This window comes from Atta colombica, unplaced genomic scaffold (assembly GCF_001594045.1).
Source record: "Atta colombica isolate Treedump-2 unplaced genomic scaffold, Acol1.0 scaffold134, whole genome shotgun sequence".
In the NCBI taxonomy this organism is placed as follows: domain Eukaryota; kingdom Metazoa; phylum Arthropoda; class Insecta; order Hymenoptera; family Formicidae; genus Atta; species Atta colombica.
Window position 1 is genome coordinate 1,978,165 of NW_017259222.1, and position 16,495 is coordinate 1,994,659.

Consider the following 16,495-nt stretch of genomic DNA (forward strand, 5'->3'; position numbering starts at 1 on the left):
ATGATTTTACTTAATGTGATTAAGCGAATATTATAATTTATGATCATACATATGTATTATGTAGAATATATAACAAAGTTTTGCATAATTTATATCACGATAGCAAAAAGAACCAAATACTTCTTCGTATTTGTACGAACTATGCTACTTTGAAATTAAAGGTTTTTCCTCTTCTATACACACTTATCGAGCACCTGCATCGCATGTAATTTTTTTCTATATTTTATGATGCAATTGACGCCGTCGCATTTGATTAAACAAACCTTCCCCTTCCTCAATCATGAGAACGACCCTGAATTTTTGAACTTTAGCAACGCAGAAATTACTGACAAATATGCATAACTTTCGATCTAATAAAATCGACGTTGTTACGAACCGCGGAACGGAAGGCATCGAGACATAAATATTTATGAGTGACTGATATTTTCTAGACATGTAATCAATGTAAATCCGAAGGAGAATCCACAGTAAAAATATGTGGTTTGCGGATCACCGTTATTCAGCGCAACATTCGTTTTTATGACGCTGAAAAAACGTGAAGTGACTCATACAATATTCTTAACGACTTCAAGACAATTTGACATGGTGTCGGTGAAGGAAATTATGACAATTGCGAATATAATTACTTTATAAAAAGAACTGCAATTTCGCTCGGTCTACTTTCAATTACATGTGATGGAATGGACAGCAGGAGGCTGGAGGAGATTCGAGATATAAGAAAACTCGAAAAGAGTACAAACATTATATATATTATGTATAATTCATATAATATAATAAGCATTGCTGTAACAAGATTAACATCATAAGAATATCCCAGTGTTTATTTTATTATTATGTTTAAAAAAAGGAAGGCCACTTGTATTAATACTGGTTGTTAGTCTAATAATGTGGAATCCAGTACAATAAGTCTCAAAAATATGTTCTCTTTGTTCCCAATTTTTGTGCGGATGATATTGCAAACATAATAATTCACATTCGCGCTTCATCTTCAGCCTTGGTGATTCCCCTTGTACGTACTTTACCAAATATATAACTTATCCTAAGATAGAAGATGGTTGTTCGGTACGACACCGTGTCTTTCCTTTGGTACAATGCTATCATTTTGGAGCATTATCAGAGTTGTCTGAAGATGAACTTGGCACAACCGAAGCTAACATAGAGATGAAGAAAAAAAAAACAAATGTAACTATGTAGAGGTCAGAAGAATCACAAGTCTGTGTTGTATACTCACCGATAATGATGATTAAAATTATAACACATATGATACCAAGGATGAGCATCATTTTCAGATTCTTCCACCAGTACTTTCGTTTCAATTTGCCAGCATGTTGTTCGAATTGCGTCGCACCCTGTTGTAAGGCATCTGCACGATTTTCGAGCTCCGACAGCTTCTGATCTCGCTCCAATACCTTCTCCACATTAACCTTCATTATACCTACGACCTCATCTACAGTGGCCTGAGTTTGCTGTAGTTTCTTGCTTGCACCCGCTTGCTGGGGGTTGTGCGGACCGCCCATTTCTCCTCCTGCACCACCCTCCATAGTCCTGAAAAAATGACAGGACTCCTTCTGACTAACTGTTTCCTGTTTCACCAACACGAACGCGAATATTTTGTCAATTTACGACCATCATCCATAGGATCTCAGATTGAACAAAATAAAGTAATATAAAGAATACGAATCTCCTTGCAACAAATTCCACAGAATCAACAAAATAAATAACAGGTACACGCCCATAACCTCAAAAATCGCATATGTTTCTGAACAAGCTTTATTTATACGTTTATCAATCTACATAATACTCATCATTCAGTTTTCTTAATAAACAAAGAGGACCTGCATACGCAAACATGAAAATACGATGGAAATGCAATCACAAAAAATAATAAATAACAAGTTTAATCATTAGCATTACATTGGGAACGATCTCGCTACAATGCTCTCAATATCGTGTAATATAATACATTGCTTTGTTTCTTACTCACCTATAAATATGTCAAATGCACGAACAATCGAAGCTAATTAAATCTGCGAGGCACGATGATATCTAGCAAATTATTTGCGATGACGGCTACCAGTTTACAACGACAACAGTGGATGACACAAATTGAAAATGGCGATAATCATGATGTCACGATTATTATAACGTGTTTAGGTATTTACCAAAAAAGGGGTAACAAAAAGGCTCATTATTGTGCTTGCTCAATCGCTTTTCTTAATTTGATATGTCGTTAATAATATAATTTAATATTTATTATCAATTACAATATCTCGTGGACTGTCGTCATTGATGGTTTGTCAAAATAGTGACTACTTACGCCATCTAAACGCGACAATGCGATTTATCTTGTCGGTAAAAACGGTAGTCTACAAACTCGACGAGACATCGAGGCTTTACGTTACTTGAAATCCATCAAAAATGTTTGCACTTAAAATGAAATTGTGTATATAATTTGGGTGTTAAAACGAGAAAAAGCGAAGATGCTGAATCCAAAAAATGCAAGAAACGCAAACCTACAGTGGTAAAATTACGTCGCAATAATTAATGTAATAATGTATAATTATTATAAAAATATATGAATCTCTGAATAGAGTAAGTAAATCATATTTATTGTTAGTATTTGTAACAATTAGCAGAGTTAAGCTAATGGAGTTAAGCTAAAAAAAGTTTACATACGAATATTTAACACATTCTTGCTATTCTCATATTTAAAAAATTTTAGAATGTACATATAAAATATACAATTCAAATATATATTTTAAATTTTTGAAATATAAAAATAGCAAGCACATATATTAAATTTTCGTATAAATTTAACAATATAGATTGCCTCATTTAAAATATATGAAAATATAGCAAGTGTAATTATAAATATTTAAAATATACAATAATAATGCATGTTTCAAATGTATTTTTTAAACTTTGTAGTATATTAAAAATATTTCTCATAAAGATAAATTTAAATTGAGCGAACGGTAAAGCGAACGTACAATCAATATTCTGCGGCGAAATAAATTTTTATTAAAACAAGTCGTTTATTCTGTTCAGTCTAGATTCATTAAATATACATATAAATCGATACTGAACAAAAAAGCATTTTAAACAGTATCTATTTTTATTAATAACATTAAAATGAATGGAGGCTGGATTCTACATTTTAAAAAATTTACTTATATTCTAAGCATCCATGCTTTTTTTAAAAAAATAAAGTTAATACTAGTACATACATAATATCTTTATCGTATGTACAAATTTAATATTTTAAGACTAACATGTATACATGCAAAAGATATGTACAACAGACAAAATATTTTAACAATACTGTTGCTATAAAAAAATTTGATGATAGTAAAATAATGTAAAAAAAAATATTGGGTTGTCCGGAAAATTCGTGGCGATGTTGAAGGAAAATTGAAATGCAGAAAATTTAAATTTTAGTATACATTTATTAAATTATATAAGTTAGTCGGTACGAACTTTCCGGACAATCCAATAAAATAACATAAAAGACAGAAGTAAAAACGAGACAATAGATTTTGTAAAGATTATACCTATAATAAATTATGAGAGATATGATATGATAAATCAAGTGACTGATTGAAAGGAAGGGAGCCAAAAGGAGATTTTAATATTTGTATCAGAATATTTGACAGAATTTATCGAATTAAAATATTCGATAACAATATTTAAAAAAAAGTTAATTTGGAATTTTATGGATCAATTAAGTGGATCTAATAGTGGACTTGGAATTTTATGAATCTAATCAATAAACAAGCTAAAACGTTATTTGTCATTTTGATACTCAAAAATGACAAAAAATAACTTCAACTTTTCAGAACACAGAATCATAATTAAGTCATAATGATATCATAAGATATGTACCATCATGACGTCATTTGATACTAAAAATAAACTTACTAGAATAAATAAGATCGTGATGATGTCTTTATGATTTTATTATGACTTCTGTGTTTTATTTCGCAAGGAACACACAATAAAAGTCAACAAAAAAATCAAAATGACTTTATTTTAATTCTTATTGTCAATAAATAATCAAACTTTATAACTAAAAATTTATAATTTTGACTTTCATGACGTTAAAAATAAAATCATTTTAACTTTCTCTTAACTTGTGTATTTCTTATGCTGAATTGTTTGTTAGGGAATGTTTGAAGAGTGTGAAATGAAAATCATAAGAAACCTATCGCAATTGTGGAATCAATTCGATCCTCCTTAAAATATGTTGTTAAACACAATCTAAGACATACATATTTTTTTATATCAATCCAATATCTTAGATTTAAGAGATAAAACAACCTCTCAAAGCTAACGCTAATACATATTTAATTCTTATCGATCATCAGTGAAACGGTAAGAAAAATGTTTTAGACAAAATTTTTTATAGTTTTTTTATATACTTTATAATTGTGTATTTAAATTTTTCAAAAATCTAATATTTTTAAAAACTCCTATTTCCATTAATTTTGATTGTTTCACCTTAAATCTAAGAATGGGTTAACATAAAAAAAAAATACATATCTCTTTGTATTTAACAGGATATTTCTAGGAGAATCGAATCGGTTCCGGACAGTTTTGACAGGCATTTTATCAATTAAACTCGGTCTCGAAAATTGCTACGTCTAAACGTCACAATAATGACGCGAGTAGCCATCACTCGCTAAAAAAAGTGGAAACTTTCGTCTCGCAAAACTCTACTTACTACTACAAGCTGCCATAATCGAGCGTAACGCCATAATGAGCAGTAAGGCAAAAGCATCTCCGCCAGTCGTTCACTGTGACACCGACATGACTCACGACGAATATCGCGACGATGGCATAAATAAAACATCTTGCGGATACTCGTGCGCGTATTCGTACTGCGTCGTTACAGGAACGTATACAAGGAGACAAGGTTTCAACTTGCGGGGTGCGATCCAATCATGTTCAACCCTTATTGCAGCGAACGCGAAATTAAATACTGCTGTCTGCGATAGATTTATCAAATGCACAAAACAGTCAGTCTCGGCATTTAAATCTACTTTGTCGTAGAAACGAAAATTCCACAATTATTTCACTCTCGTTGAAACGCGACTGTTCCATCATCTTCCCAAAAAGTTAACGAACAGGACCGCACAATTAAACGGATAAGTTTGCTTTTTATGTGCGTTTCGAATAGAACAATTTCGGGCTATTTATCGAAGTAAAACGAAGCGGAGAAAACACGGGTGGCACCCGATGCTCCCGGAAACGTTCCTGACGATCGTGTAGGGTGTGTTCGCGCATGGGGGTTGTAAGGCAACGTCGCGACCATTTATCGACCAAAGTCAGGTGCACGTGCGCAATCGGCGAGGTTGGCGTGTCGTCCGTCGACCCTGCAGTCTCGAGAGATCGACTCTCCGTGTGACCGCCGTGCTTTCGAAAGCGCTTTCCCCGTGTTAGCCGATCCCCAGGTGTCCTACCCGGGAAATCGATCTATTGCGCGATCGAGGGTACTTTTCACGAGTGGCCGAGGCGTAAAAACACGAATAAAACGCGCAACGACAAATGCGGAGGTGAAAATCAAAGTTCGAAGGTGAACCATCGAGATATATCGCTCGATCATACGCGTGCGCGACGATATCGCACGGCGGCGTGCCTCCTGGAAATTTTATCAATACCGCGGCAGCCATCTAGTCTTGCTGGCAGTTGCTCGCGAAAAGTTACGCGCCGAACGCCAAACGATCGACCGGGGGTGTTGCCGAGCAAGCCGATCGACAAATCGACGAGGATTATCGGAACAAGAAGAGCTCGAGGCGATCGATTACGAGCAGCATGTGAGTACACGTGATAATAATACGGAATGCTGCGAATGAGACCCCCCCCCCCAGTAGAAAACCAAAGGTTTTCCGCGATGACATTGCGAGGATGAAGTTTCTATCATTCGATGTCGAAAATCTTAGACGGAAAACAGCAAGTCTTTCTTTCAGCCAGTTTCAACGAACGAATAGTTTCTAAAGACGACATAGTTGTGAAATTATGCTAAACGGAGTAATTGAGGTGGCGCACATTTAGCTTCGTGTTAGACTTCGCGTTACGATACACCGAGTGCAATTTCCGGATGCGCTACCTGAAATATACTCATTGACGAAGCCTCGCGATTATCAGGGACATCGAGCGTTGTGAAGATCGAAATCAGGATGATGATATACTTCTAGCTTTCGCTTCGCGTCTGTATATGATGATACAAATGGCGATTGTATTGTGGAGCTCATCGAGAGTGAATTCCGTGGTCATTCCGTAAACGAGTCGAAAGCATTAACGTAATTGTGTCTCTTTAAGGGAGAGCCTCTATACAAGACTGTGACGCATAACTAGATCAATGAGCGATTAGAGTAGAACGATGACTATATTACGTGCTCTATCGCGCTCGGTCGCGATTCAGCCGCGAAAAGCAGTTTAGCGAGAAGGTGCGGCGATCGATGGAATTTTGCGGGTATGAATGCGCAAAACCGCGCGTAAGAATCGTGTGAGGAGCCCGCGGCAACTCAATGAAGAGAGCGAGAATTCTTGTCGCTGCGGCACGTTAGTAAGATGCGTTTTAAGACGCAATTGCCGAGGCTTGTCGCCGCCAATCGATCCTCCTCGCACGACCCGCGTCCGTCCGCGGCACACGGCAAAATTTCCAATAGAGTGCAACGGAGCTACGCGATGCCTGACACGTATACTTGCTTTCAAGAGAAATTAATCATAACGCGGCCTATCGCCGCGACTCTTCGAACCTCTCGAGAAATACACCATATAATGCACTGACGCCACTGACCCTATCCGACGCGAATCTTTTATCTAAAGAGTGAAATAAATGATGGAAGAAGTATTGACGAAACAAGTACGTCGCGTGAGAATTTTTCACTATCTCTATCGGTTATATTACTTCACTAAGAGAAAAAAAATGGTTGCAATTATCGTAATTTAACTATAATTTATGATCATTTTTTGGGACAACTATATATTTATTTAACCATTGTTTTAACCATGCAAATATACTCACTTCTGCTGTCAATGAAATTGACAAATTTTTGATAAATTTTTAATTTTTTTAAAATATATTTTTTTATTGTTACCATAAATATAGTGAATTTAAGAAAATAATTACATTCGCTATAATTGCGATTGTATTTACTAAAAAAAAATGTCTATTTCATTTGTCACATTTATATCTTGATTTTTATTATATTAATATTCGAAGTTATCATAATTTATAGCACAATATTTTTATATTTGAAAAATCACATATATGATTATATTACTAACATTACAGCAACCATAAAAATGGAGCTGCTAACCATAATTATTTTATTATGCAATTATAGTCATGAATACCAAATACTTTTTTCTTAGTGTTCGTGTTTCAGATTTGTCATTGACTTTTGTATTAATTATTTTACATTCTGATGGATTCGTTTATTTGTCTATTTATTTATTTGTTAATGGCGGCAATAGAAAAAACTAAACACGGTAATCGAATAGTATAGCATGATAGAACTACCTTAATTAATTTCGCTTTTGAACGCAGACTGTTACAGCTTTTTATTTCTCTTTCTAACTTTTCTCATTATGACCTTTCGCATCCAGTTTCCATCCAGCTCGATTATACATAATATACTCATTCAGCCAATCGCGTATTTATAAGCATTGCTGTTATCTACTCAAATATTTCGCGATCTTGGACAATCTCGATGAAGAGGTGACTCAAGCAGAATGATTTAATTGTCGGCTATCGTTACGACACCTATACATCGTTGGCAAGTAACTAGGGATCTTTTCGAAGGACACGTGATAATTTCGGATCGCTTTACAATCGCAATGCGAATTGCGAGGAAGATAAAACACGATTTATCAAACCTCTTTTCATTTCGACGAATTTTTTTGTACATTGAACAATCGCGATTAAGGTAATCGATCAATGCGATTGCGATTAATTATCGCGCGTTCTTTGCGCATTTTGCACTCGACGTGATCGTCGGATGCCTAATTGTAATCATATATGAACACATACATATATGTATAGTCGGGATCAATCGCGCAAAACGCGGTGCACTGTTACTACTCGGCTCGCAGTTTCTATATTTAGATAATCAATGATGAGCACATTTACGGCAATGTTCTACGGCTTTGCTAGACGGAAAGGTGCGCGTTCATACGTAACTTATATATGCGTTACAATCCGGGTGGCGAACAATGAACCGTTCGCCGGATTGTTCGATCAGAGACGACGGAATGAATCCTCGGAGCGGCGGCGAACTACAATATACCGACTATAATTTTGTCCTTGAAAGTTTCGATTTAATAGACTATAAAGAATTACTTCCTTCCTGAATTATCGAAAAACTACTGATAATAAAATTTTTGTACCGAATTAATATCTCACATGAATTCGACAATTTTTAAAATAAGTAATTTGTGATAAAAATTTGCTATGTTAATTTCATGCATTTTACATTTTATATATCTTATTTTCATTGTTTATTTTAAATTTCTTGCAAGTATAAATTTCTTGTCTTCGATGGTACTCTCTCTGAATAAATTTCTCAACAAAAAAGTACAAATAAAAAAAAGCAAAGTATAAAAAAATGTTAAACTTACTGTTCCACGCAGTACAAATATCCCATAAATATCCAGCGCGAGTTATACTAATCTAATAACAAGAATGAAGCAATATCCGCGATCGACGTATTAATCCCATTATATATCCTATTTTACGTCATGGGGTGAATATTTCTTGGCATTTGCGCATACAATTCATAGCTATGGCGATCGAATAATATTTCGATACGCGCTGTGTCAAACAGCTATATTATAAAATAAACAGTAGCAGCAGAAATTTTCATATTCATCAGAAAACATTTCAATAAATCATTTCAATAAATCAAAAAATTTTATATTTTTAGAAACAAATACTCTTATCAATCTCGATAAATAAATATATTGAAATAATCAACAATAATAGGAGAAATTTTCGAACCGTGTCGAAAATATATTCAACGATGAGCAATCAAATTGTACTAATATATGGAAATATCGCAAACATTCAAATGCAATTTAGAATAATTACTAAATATAATCGATATAATTATTTGATTTTAATTAAGTTAAAAATAGAGAGATAGATGAGAGAACATAACAGTATGAATTGCTGATTTTATCAATTATGCTGCTAATCCTGCTACAATATATTACTGGAATTGCGTCGAAATTTCGCGACAGATATCGGACGCCGGTGACCGAATATTCCGACGTCGCGTTCGACATCTCAATGGGAACGATATGGAGGAGAAACACATACGACTCTCTTGTATGTTAAACTATTCCCACCAACGGTATTCGAATAGTCGATCGATCGGCTGTTGCCACTCGGTCGTTCGATCGCTAGGCCAAAAATAAAACCCGCAACCCATTGCCGACCGCTTTTCAATCCGCCATCGCGCGTAGCCAGCATTTTTCCAAATCGTAACTACGAACACTTGTAATCTCTGCGATTTACGTCACGTATACCCGCCGCAACAAGATATTTATACATATTGATAAGCATGAAGCTTTCTCTGTAAGAATTAATATAGTTTTAGTACGATATGATTGTATAATTTTTTTCCTAATTTTATTTAACCAATTAATTGATAGCTCACAATGACATACGACAATTCTTATTCTTACCGACCGTATTAAAGATGCAAATTAGCTTTTGTTCTTGTCGACGATTATTTAACTGATATAAAGAATATATTTAATGAAGACTTTATACGATGAAGAATGTAGGATAATGGCATGTCGGGACAGGAATGGAAGATTTAATTATCCCGGTACATAAGTTGTTGAGTAATTAAATTGATATTGCTCGCAGCAGTACCGCAAAAGGTCTCGCTCTGTCTCTTTGCAAAAGGTCAAATAGCTTGTCGGAAATCCCATAGAAAAGAGATTTACAAAACGATATGCATATCCATAATATGTATATACATGAATTCCAACCCAGCATTTCCATATATAGTAGATGAAAAGGTCTGTGTGTCTAATCCTATTTAAAACAGTTTTACACAATAAAGGATATTTCAAATTAACGCGAGATATACAAGAAAAACATCTCTTTAATCAGTTAAATATTTTCAACAATTAATCAAAAGTATCCTAAATATTCCAAGTAACGACGTGCAAATCCATACATGTACATAATTTTCCACCCAGGATATTTTCACATACAACAGATAAAGAGATCTGTGCATTTAATCTTGTTTATAAAACGGTCTTAAACAGTAAAAGATATTGTTACAAAATGTTTTTTTTCTCGTAAGTAAAATTTAAAATTAGTTCGACATATAAAAAGACAGAAAAAAAGAGAGTATAAAAAGAAAAAGAAAACATCTTAAATATTTTCGATTAATCAAAAATATCATAAAGATTTAGCAAACGTATGGCTTCATCCAAAATCTTAATGAAACGCTCATAAAGTCGTTCCTAACGATCGTTTCATTTCAAATATTCGCGTGTAGGTGCACGTGCGTTTCTGAATTACAATCTCCTGGGGTCACACGAGTAGCCGACCTTATCAATGACCTTTTCTCTTTCCGTATCCGCTTGTCCAACAAATACGTTTTAATCATGAATGCGCCCGGGGACAATGTACTTGTATCATCACGTCGTTGAATCTTCTTAAAAAACAAGTTGGAGAGAAAACGCGTGATCCAAGTTAATACGCATAAAGTTTTTGCTATTAAACGGTACAAATAGCGAAATCGTGTCATGAACTTTGCCCTTTCGCGGTGCTTTCCACCCGCGGCTCGATATGGGGAAAATCTCACGCAGCATCCGGCACCATAAGGCAAAACGACGGCATATAATTCGCGTTCCGAGATGAGCGACACCCACCCGCGCGTTTATTTCACTTTTTAAAGCTATCGAGGAGAGACGCACGCGCGTACGAGGAAATATATAAATAAATCCCACGCCATGCACAAACCGCAAAATACAAGCGATATCGATGATAAATACGCGTATTTGATAAATATACAGTTTCGACATGTATTATACCGATGGTCTAAAGATCATCTCTATTGGCCCTTATTTGTCAACATTCAACTTTCAAAAATTCATATTGACACGAGACTCGCTGCATCAAAAAAAAATGACTAGATTAATTGAAATTCTAGTTAAAAATTGACAAATCAGAATTTTCTGATTAATACTCGTTTCTATCAATGTAGTTTAAATCTGAGTTCAACTAACTCTTCATCTTTTTCTAATTCTAAGAAGAGTAAGTTGAATAAGATGAAGATTAATCTGCAGTATAGAAATGAACATAAGTTCTATTAGAATTCTAGTTGAGATAATCGAAATTCCGATTGATGTAAACAGAATCTTTTGCTTCGTCAGATATTTTTCTTTGATTATTCTATTTTATATTTTTTGTTGATTTATTATTTTCTGAGGTATTAAATTTTGTCGATATTACACCAACATTTCCGCAGGAAGTGGTATATTCATAAAGGATCGCGTTTGTTTAACGTCCGATTGTATCGTGATGATATAATTGGATGTAATAACGCTTGTTGTCATCTTCTCGAAATCACGTCTTTGTTCGCAGGGCTACGGAGGGTGGTTTAGCACCGGATGCAGCTGCAGGTGCAGGCGCCGGCACCGACGGCATCGTCGGTGGCCCCAGAACGCCCCAGCAAATTGCCTCGCAGAAGCGGCTGCAGGCGACGCAAGCGCAAGTCGACGAAGTCGTCGACATTATGAAGACAAATGTGGAGAAGGTCCTCGAGCGCGATCAAAAACTCTCCGAGCTCGACGATCGAGCAGGTGAGATCCACTTTTCATGCAGTCGAAAATTTTGCGTTAAGAAAATCGACGGGGAAGCTTGTTTTGATCAAAAGTTGAAAATTTTCATTTAATCTTAGTCAACATTTAATCCCCTAAAATAGATTCTATTTTGTCAAATTGTATAATATTTTATTTTATAATTATGCATATTGCTTCATTGTCACACTGTACTTGCTCGCGCGCGCGCGCGCGCTCAGTAACACGGCTGTAGTCGTTAATTATTATATACGTCACTTGATTGTTCTGCTTCTACGTAAGGTACTTACTTATTCATGGTAAATATCATTTGTTGAACGTCAAGAAATTAATTAATGCCTTGGAAGAGCGAAAATATATGTTGCTGTATCTCCGCATAAAAGAATATCGTCTAAATTTTTAAAAAGATATAATTATAACACGGATTTAGGTCACGAATTGTATTGTATGTATATCACGACGCAATATTATATTATTATTCACGATCAATGTGTCGCTATACTGAATAGAAGCGCTAAACAGAAAATACGATCGTGGGAAAATTACACCTTCCATTCATGGTATCGTGGCAATAAAGTAGTCCGACCCTGCGCGTCTGACTACACGTTGATATCGATTACTGTGACACGCTCGAATCGATGCCACGTTATGTGGCTGATAAACGCCGATCTTTTATGCAATACGGACGTACTTTTATTGTTTGTGTAAATATATACTTATTTTCGCACTAATAAATTACATTATTTTATACTCTCACTAAATATTTTTGCGTTCTTTTCCTTCTCGAATGAAGTTACACTGAAAAAAATTTACTAAATCTTAATCGTATTTTTTTTAACAGTATTTTTACTGTAAATTTTTATTTACAGTAAATAAATATTTACTTAATAAAAAAATGACAGTTTGATTAAATTAATGGTTCCTGTATCAATCAAATAAATACGTTTACATTTAATAAATATAGTTAATGTTGCTCAAATAAATATTTATTAAAATTTAGTATATATAAAAAAATATATATATATGTATATATATTTTTTTTTTCTCTATACGCGTTGCCCCTATCAATTATTAATATTAGAAAATAGTTCTTATTTTGAGAATTCTTTTTTCTCGAAGTTATACGTAGACATATCTGAGATAAATCGGATGTCACCTCCGTAATTGGCTTTTACAGATGCACTTCAACAAGGAGCGTCACAATTTGAACAACAAGCAGGAAAATTGAAGAGAAAGTTCTGGCTACAGAATCTAAAGGTGAGTGTCAAATTTCATTAAAAAAAATATTATGGTAATATTCGAAATATTAATAATAATTTTGCAATTTTTTTTTTAACAGATGATGATCATTATGGGTGTAATCGGACTCATTGTACTGGCCATCATTGTCGGTAAGTGTTTCACTGATTCACTAACGTTTAACAGTTGTCGACACTGTCACTGTAACTGTTTAAATGTTCTGTACCATCTCGTCGATGTATATCTCGTCCTGATTTCGAGCGACTAATTCAGCGTTACTTCCTTTTTTTCATCATCCATTTGGACACGGTGAAAGTGTCGACCATTTATTTAAATAAAATATTATAGAAATTAATATTTATTTTTAAATTCATATTTAATGCTGACAAATATGAATTTTTATTGGATAATTTTATTGGAATTTTTATTACCGTTTAGAGATTATGATTTTGACAGTGATCATTACATTGAATCAGTCGTTCCCATCTAATGTCTCTTTGTCGATCTATATCCTTTATGCTAAGGAAACATCTACTACGTACAGACGAGTGTTTGCACGATGCGAAAGACGTCGCGATGTGAAGCGAAATGTCCACGGATTTGCATAGCTTTTGAGAAATCCTTTCGGAAAGATCTCTTGAAGCTTCTCGAAGAAATGTGCCGAAACAAACTGTTTATCGTGCTTTGCCTGAAAATTACGTCGACTACTTGCCTCATAATTCATCTTCACAAAACTTTACTTTAAAAAATATCATACTCGCGAGCATCTTTTTTCTCTATATTCTAGAATTCTTACTTTAAATTTTACAAAAATTCTACATATTTCCTAGCAATATCATTTTGCTGACCGAAATTTTATGACCGAAAAATGAGAATATTTTTTTTTTGCAAGAACGTGTCTTTATCACGCGGAATATGAAATGCGCGAGAGACGCCACTATAGCGTGATCTGTTGGAAAAGTGGCATCACTTTGTCTTCTTTTTTTTCATTCATTATCTAACACGTGTGAAATGTATGTATTTCTCTTTTCCCGTCTAGCGAACTTCATGTAGGCGCGCTGATTGGTGGAAGAGATTTGTGTGTGAGTGAGTCTGAAGGTAGAAAGCAAAACAATTGCGACATTGCGTATCGTTGTTGTTTCTCACCCCGTTTCTCTTTTTTACTTGTCGTAGAAAATGTATACCTGAACCCGTACATTTCTCCAATTCCATTCTCGTTTATCGTCCGACACGTAAAAATTCCTCTTGTCCTGATATTTCAAAATTGTCTTTAATTTTGACAAATCACGTATCAAGTGTTGCCAGTTTTATAAAGAATTCATCGGATATTTTTTTCTTAAAAAAAGTAATAACAATTTCAATTGTTAATTTTATTATTATTTTCATAGACGTATTTTGTAATAAACTGATTATATTAATTATGATAATTGTGATATACAATTATCGTATTACTACTGTAACATTTTATTATTATTATAGTTTTTTCCATATTGGTTTTGCAAAAAATGTGCAGGTACATCCGCGCTTTTATAAAACTGGTATTTTTAGTCGATGTTTATGTATATTATGTCTGCCTGTGATAGGAACTTGCTCTATCTGTTGCTACGTGTATTTCCTACACAAGAACTCTCCATCACTGTCCAGTGTTGTTGCATATTTATGAAGTACTGATTTAATGGGGAAGCGTTCCAATTAAGAATCGCCATGGCGGTACATCGCGAGCCTTCATAAATCTTCGACGACATCCTTCCTGATTCCCTTCTCTTATCACAACACAGCGTACAAGACAATATTAAGTGTAAACAGTACGTAAAAATTGCCGTCATGTGTTTTCTCGCTAGGAATTTTCTCAGTATTTGGTCCGACGTTTTGAGCGTCTCTTTAAAGTCCATAAGACGGAAAAAGCGACGCACCAGAAAATCACTTTATCATGATTTTAACAGTTTCAATGTCATAGATATTTGTCACAACGGTGTTGACTAAAGCTCACTTTAGACGATCTATAATTCGCGTCAAATTTCTAAATAGAACTGTTCTGATATCTATACTATATTGTTTTTTTTTTTACATTAGATAGCATATAAAATTATGAGATTATTGAATTTTAATACGAATTATAGATCGTATTAAAATACCTGATGAACCTTAAATGTATTGCGTAAGTTAATTTTGAAACAAACTATCGGTTTCTTTAACGAATACCGATAAATTTTTAAAAAGGAATGTTTGCCAAGACACGATCATACCTCATCCTCTGTGTGTGTTACGACTGCAATCGTTTGTTATGTGTCTGTCTGTACTTTTCGGTGGTATCCTTTTTCTGAAGTTGGTCCCAGGCAGTGATTTTCAAATTTCTGGTGGTCAATTAACAAAGAAAAAGTGTAACACACGTGAAACAGGCTGAACATACAGCTTTAAACACTGTGATTCGCAAATTCTGCGGTGGCAATAAAGAAATGATACAAAATACCACCTAGAAATGAAAACACAAGAAATGAAAACACCACAATGATAAACGACAACATCAACAACAAGCACAATATCAACAACAGTAAGAATTATCAAACAACTACAACAAAGTTTCTGTTTAATCCTATTCTACTCTTCGGTACGGTAAGCTATGATTTTATTGTTGCACCCCGATATTCTATCTTTTTCTCTCTTCTTATGTCAAAATGCAATTTAAATCTTTTTCAATTAGCACTTTCTCTTACATTTCTTTATTTTATTTACTTACTCATCTTTATGTATATTAAAAAAAAATTCTGCTAAAAAATACGAATGTATAATTTCCATTAATTTTGTAAAATATATTTTTGATCTCTCATAGTTAAAGATAAAGGTGACATAAACAATAAATAACAAGAAGGAGGAGGAGACTACAAGCTAGATTTTTATGTATTTTAAATTCTTAAAACATACATTTCGATCTTATTATTAGATCATCCTCAGTGTATACATCCTCAGTATTAGAGAAATTTAACAAAATTAATAAAACGTTAGATACAAGATTACTACAGATTATAATCACCAAAAGTGTTGATAGTATTCCTTTATATGTATTTTCTGTTGCAATAATATAATGCTTTCAGTCTTGTAATATTCTTAATTACATTTTTCTATTATATCGGTCGCAATTAATCTATAATGATAACAATATTATTTAAACATGTTGAGTCATTTAATAAAAATGTATCAGCACATTCTCAAATGCAAATGTTTAACAAGAATATAAACTAGTAATTGAAACAATGAGTCAAATAATTGAAAATAATTCACAAAAAGCAAATGCGATCAGAGTTTTGAAAATTGAAATCAATTCAGTTAAAAATGATTTGTATTATGAAAAAAGGTAATATATATGTTACATTTATATGTAATAATATAATAAAAATATATTTTAATTCAAATCTGTATACATTTAATAATT

The 16,495-nt window shown here is 33.8% G+C and overlaps 2 protein-coding genes across 4 annotated transcripts in view; one reads left to right on the forward strand and one right to left on the reverse strand.

Annotated features, from left to right (window-relative positions):
- Positions 1–750: 750 nt before the first annotated feature.
- On the reverse strand, positions 751–2,166 carry LOC108684378 (synaptobrevin-1-like). Its single transcript, XM_018188655.1, has 3 exons — positions 1,985–2,166; positions 1,232–1,545; positions 751–1,150 (listed from the first exon to the last, which is right to left on the reverse strand). The coding sequence occupies exons 2-3, from the start codon at positions 1,539–1,541 to the stop codon at positions 1,098–1,100; spliced, it is 363 nt and encodes a 120-aa protein (XP_018044144.1). The 5' UTR covers positions 1,542–1,545; positions 1,985–2,166; the 3' UTR covers positions 751–1,097.
- Positions 2,167–5,639: 3,473 nt separating this feature from the next.
- The window catches only part of LOC108684428 (vesicle-associated membrane protein 2), a 17,537-nt gene continuing 6,681 nt past the window's right edge, over positions 5,640–16,495 (forward strand). Inside the window, exons 1-5 of one of the 3 annotated variants that reach the window (XM_018188742.1) lie at positions 5,644–5,813; positions 11,612–11,829; positions 13,004–13,083; positions 13,166–13,217; positions 14,105–14,163. In XM_018188742.1, the coding sequence (XP_018044231.1) occupies positions 5,812–5,813; positions 11,612–11,829; positions 13,004–13,083; positions 13,166–13,217; positions 14,105–14,118 (366 nt within the window). In that variant the 5' untranslated portion in view covers positions 5,644–5,811 and the 3' untranslated portion in view covers positions 14,119–14,163. Of the gene's footprint in view, positions 5,814–11,611; positions 11,830–13,003; positions 13,084–13,165; positions 13,218–14,104; positions 14,164–16,495 lie in introns of all 3 variants that reach the window. The other 2 variants (XM_018188740.1, XM_018188741.1) reach the window with 2 other exon arrangements.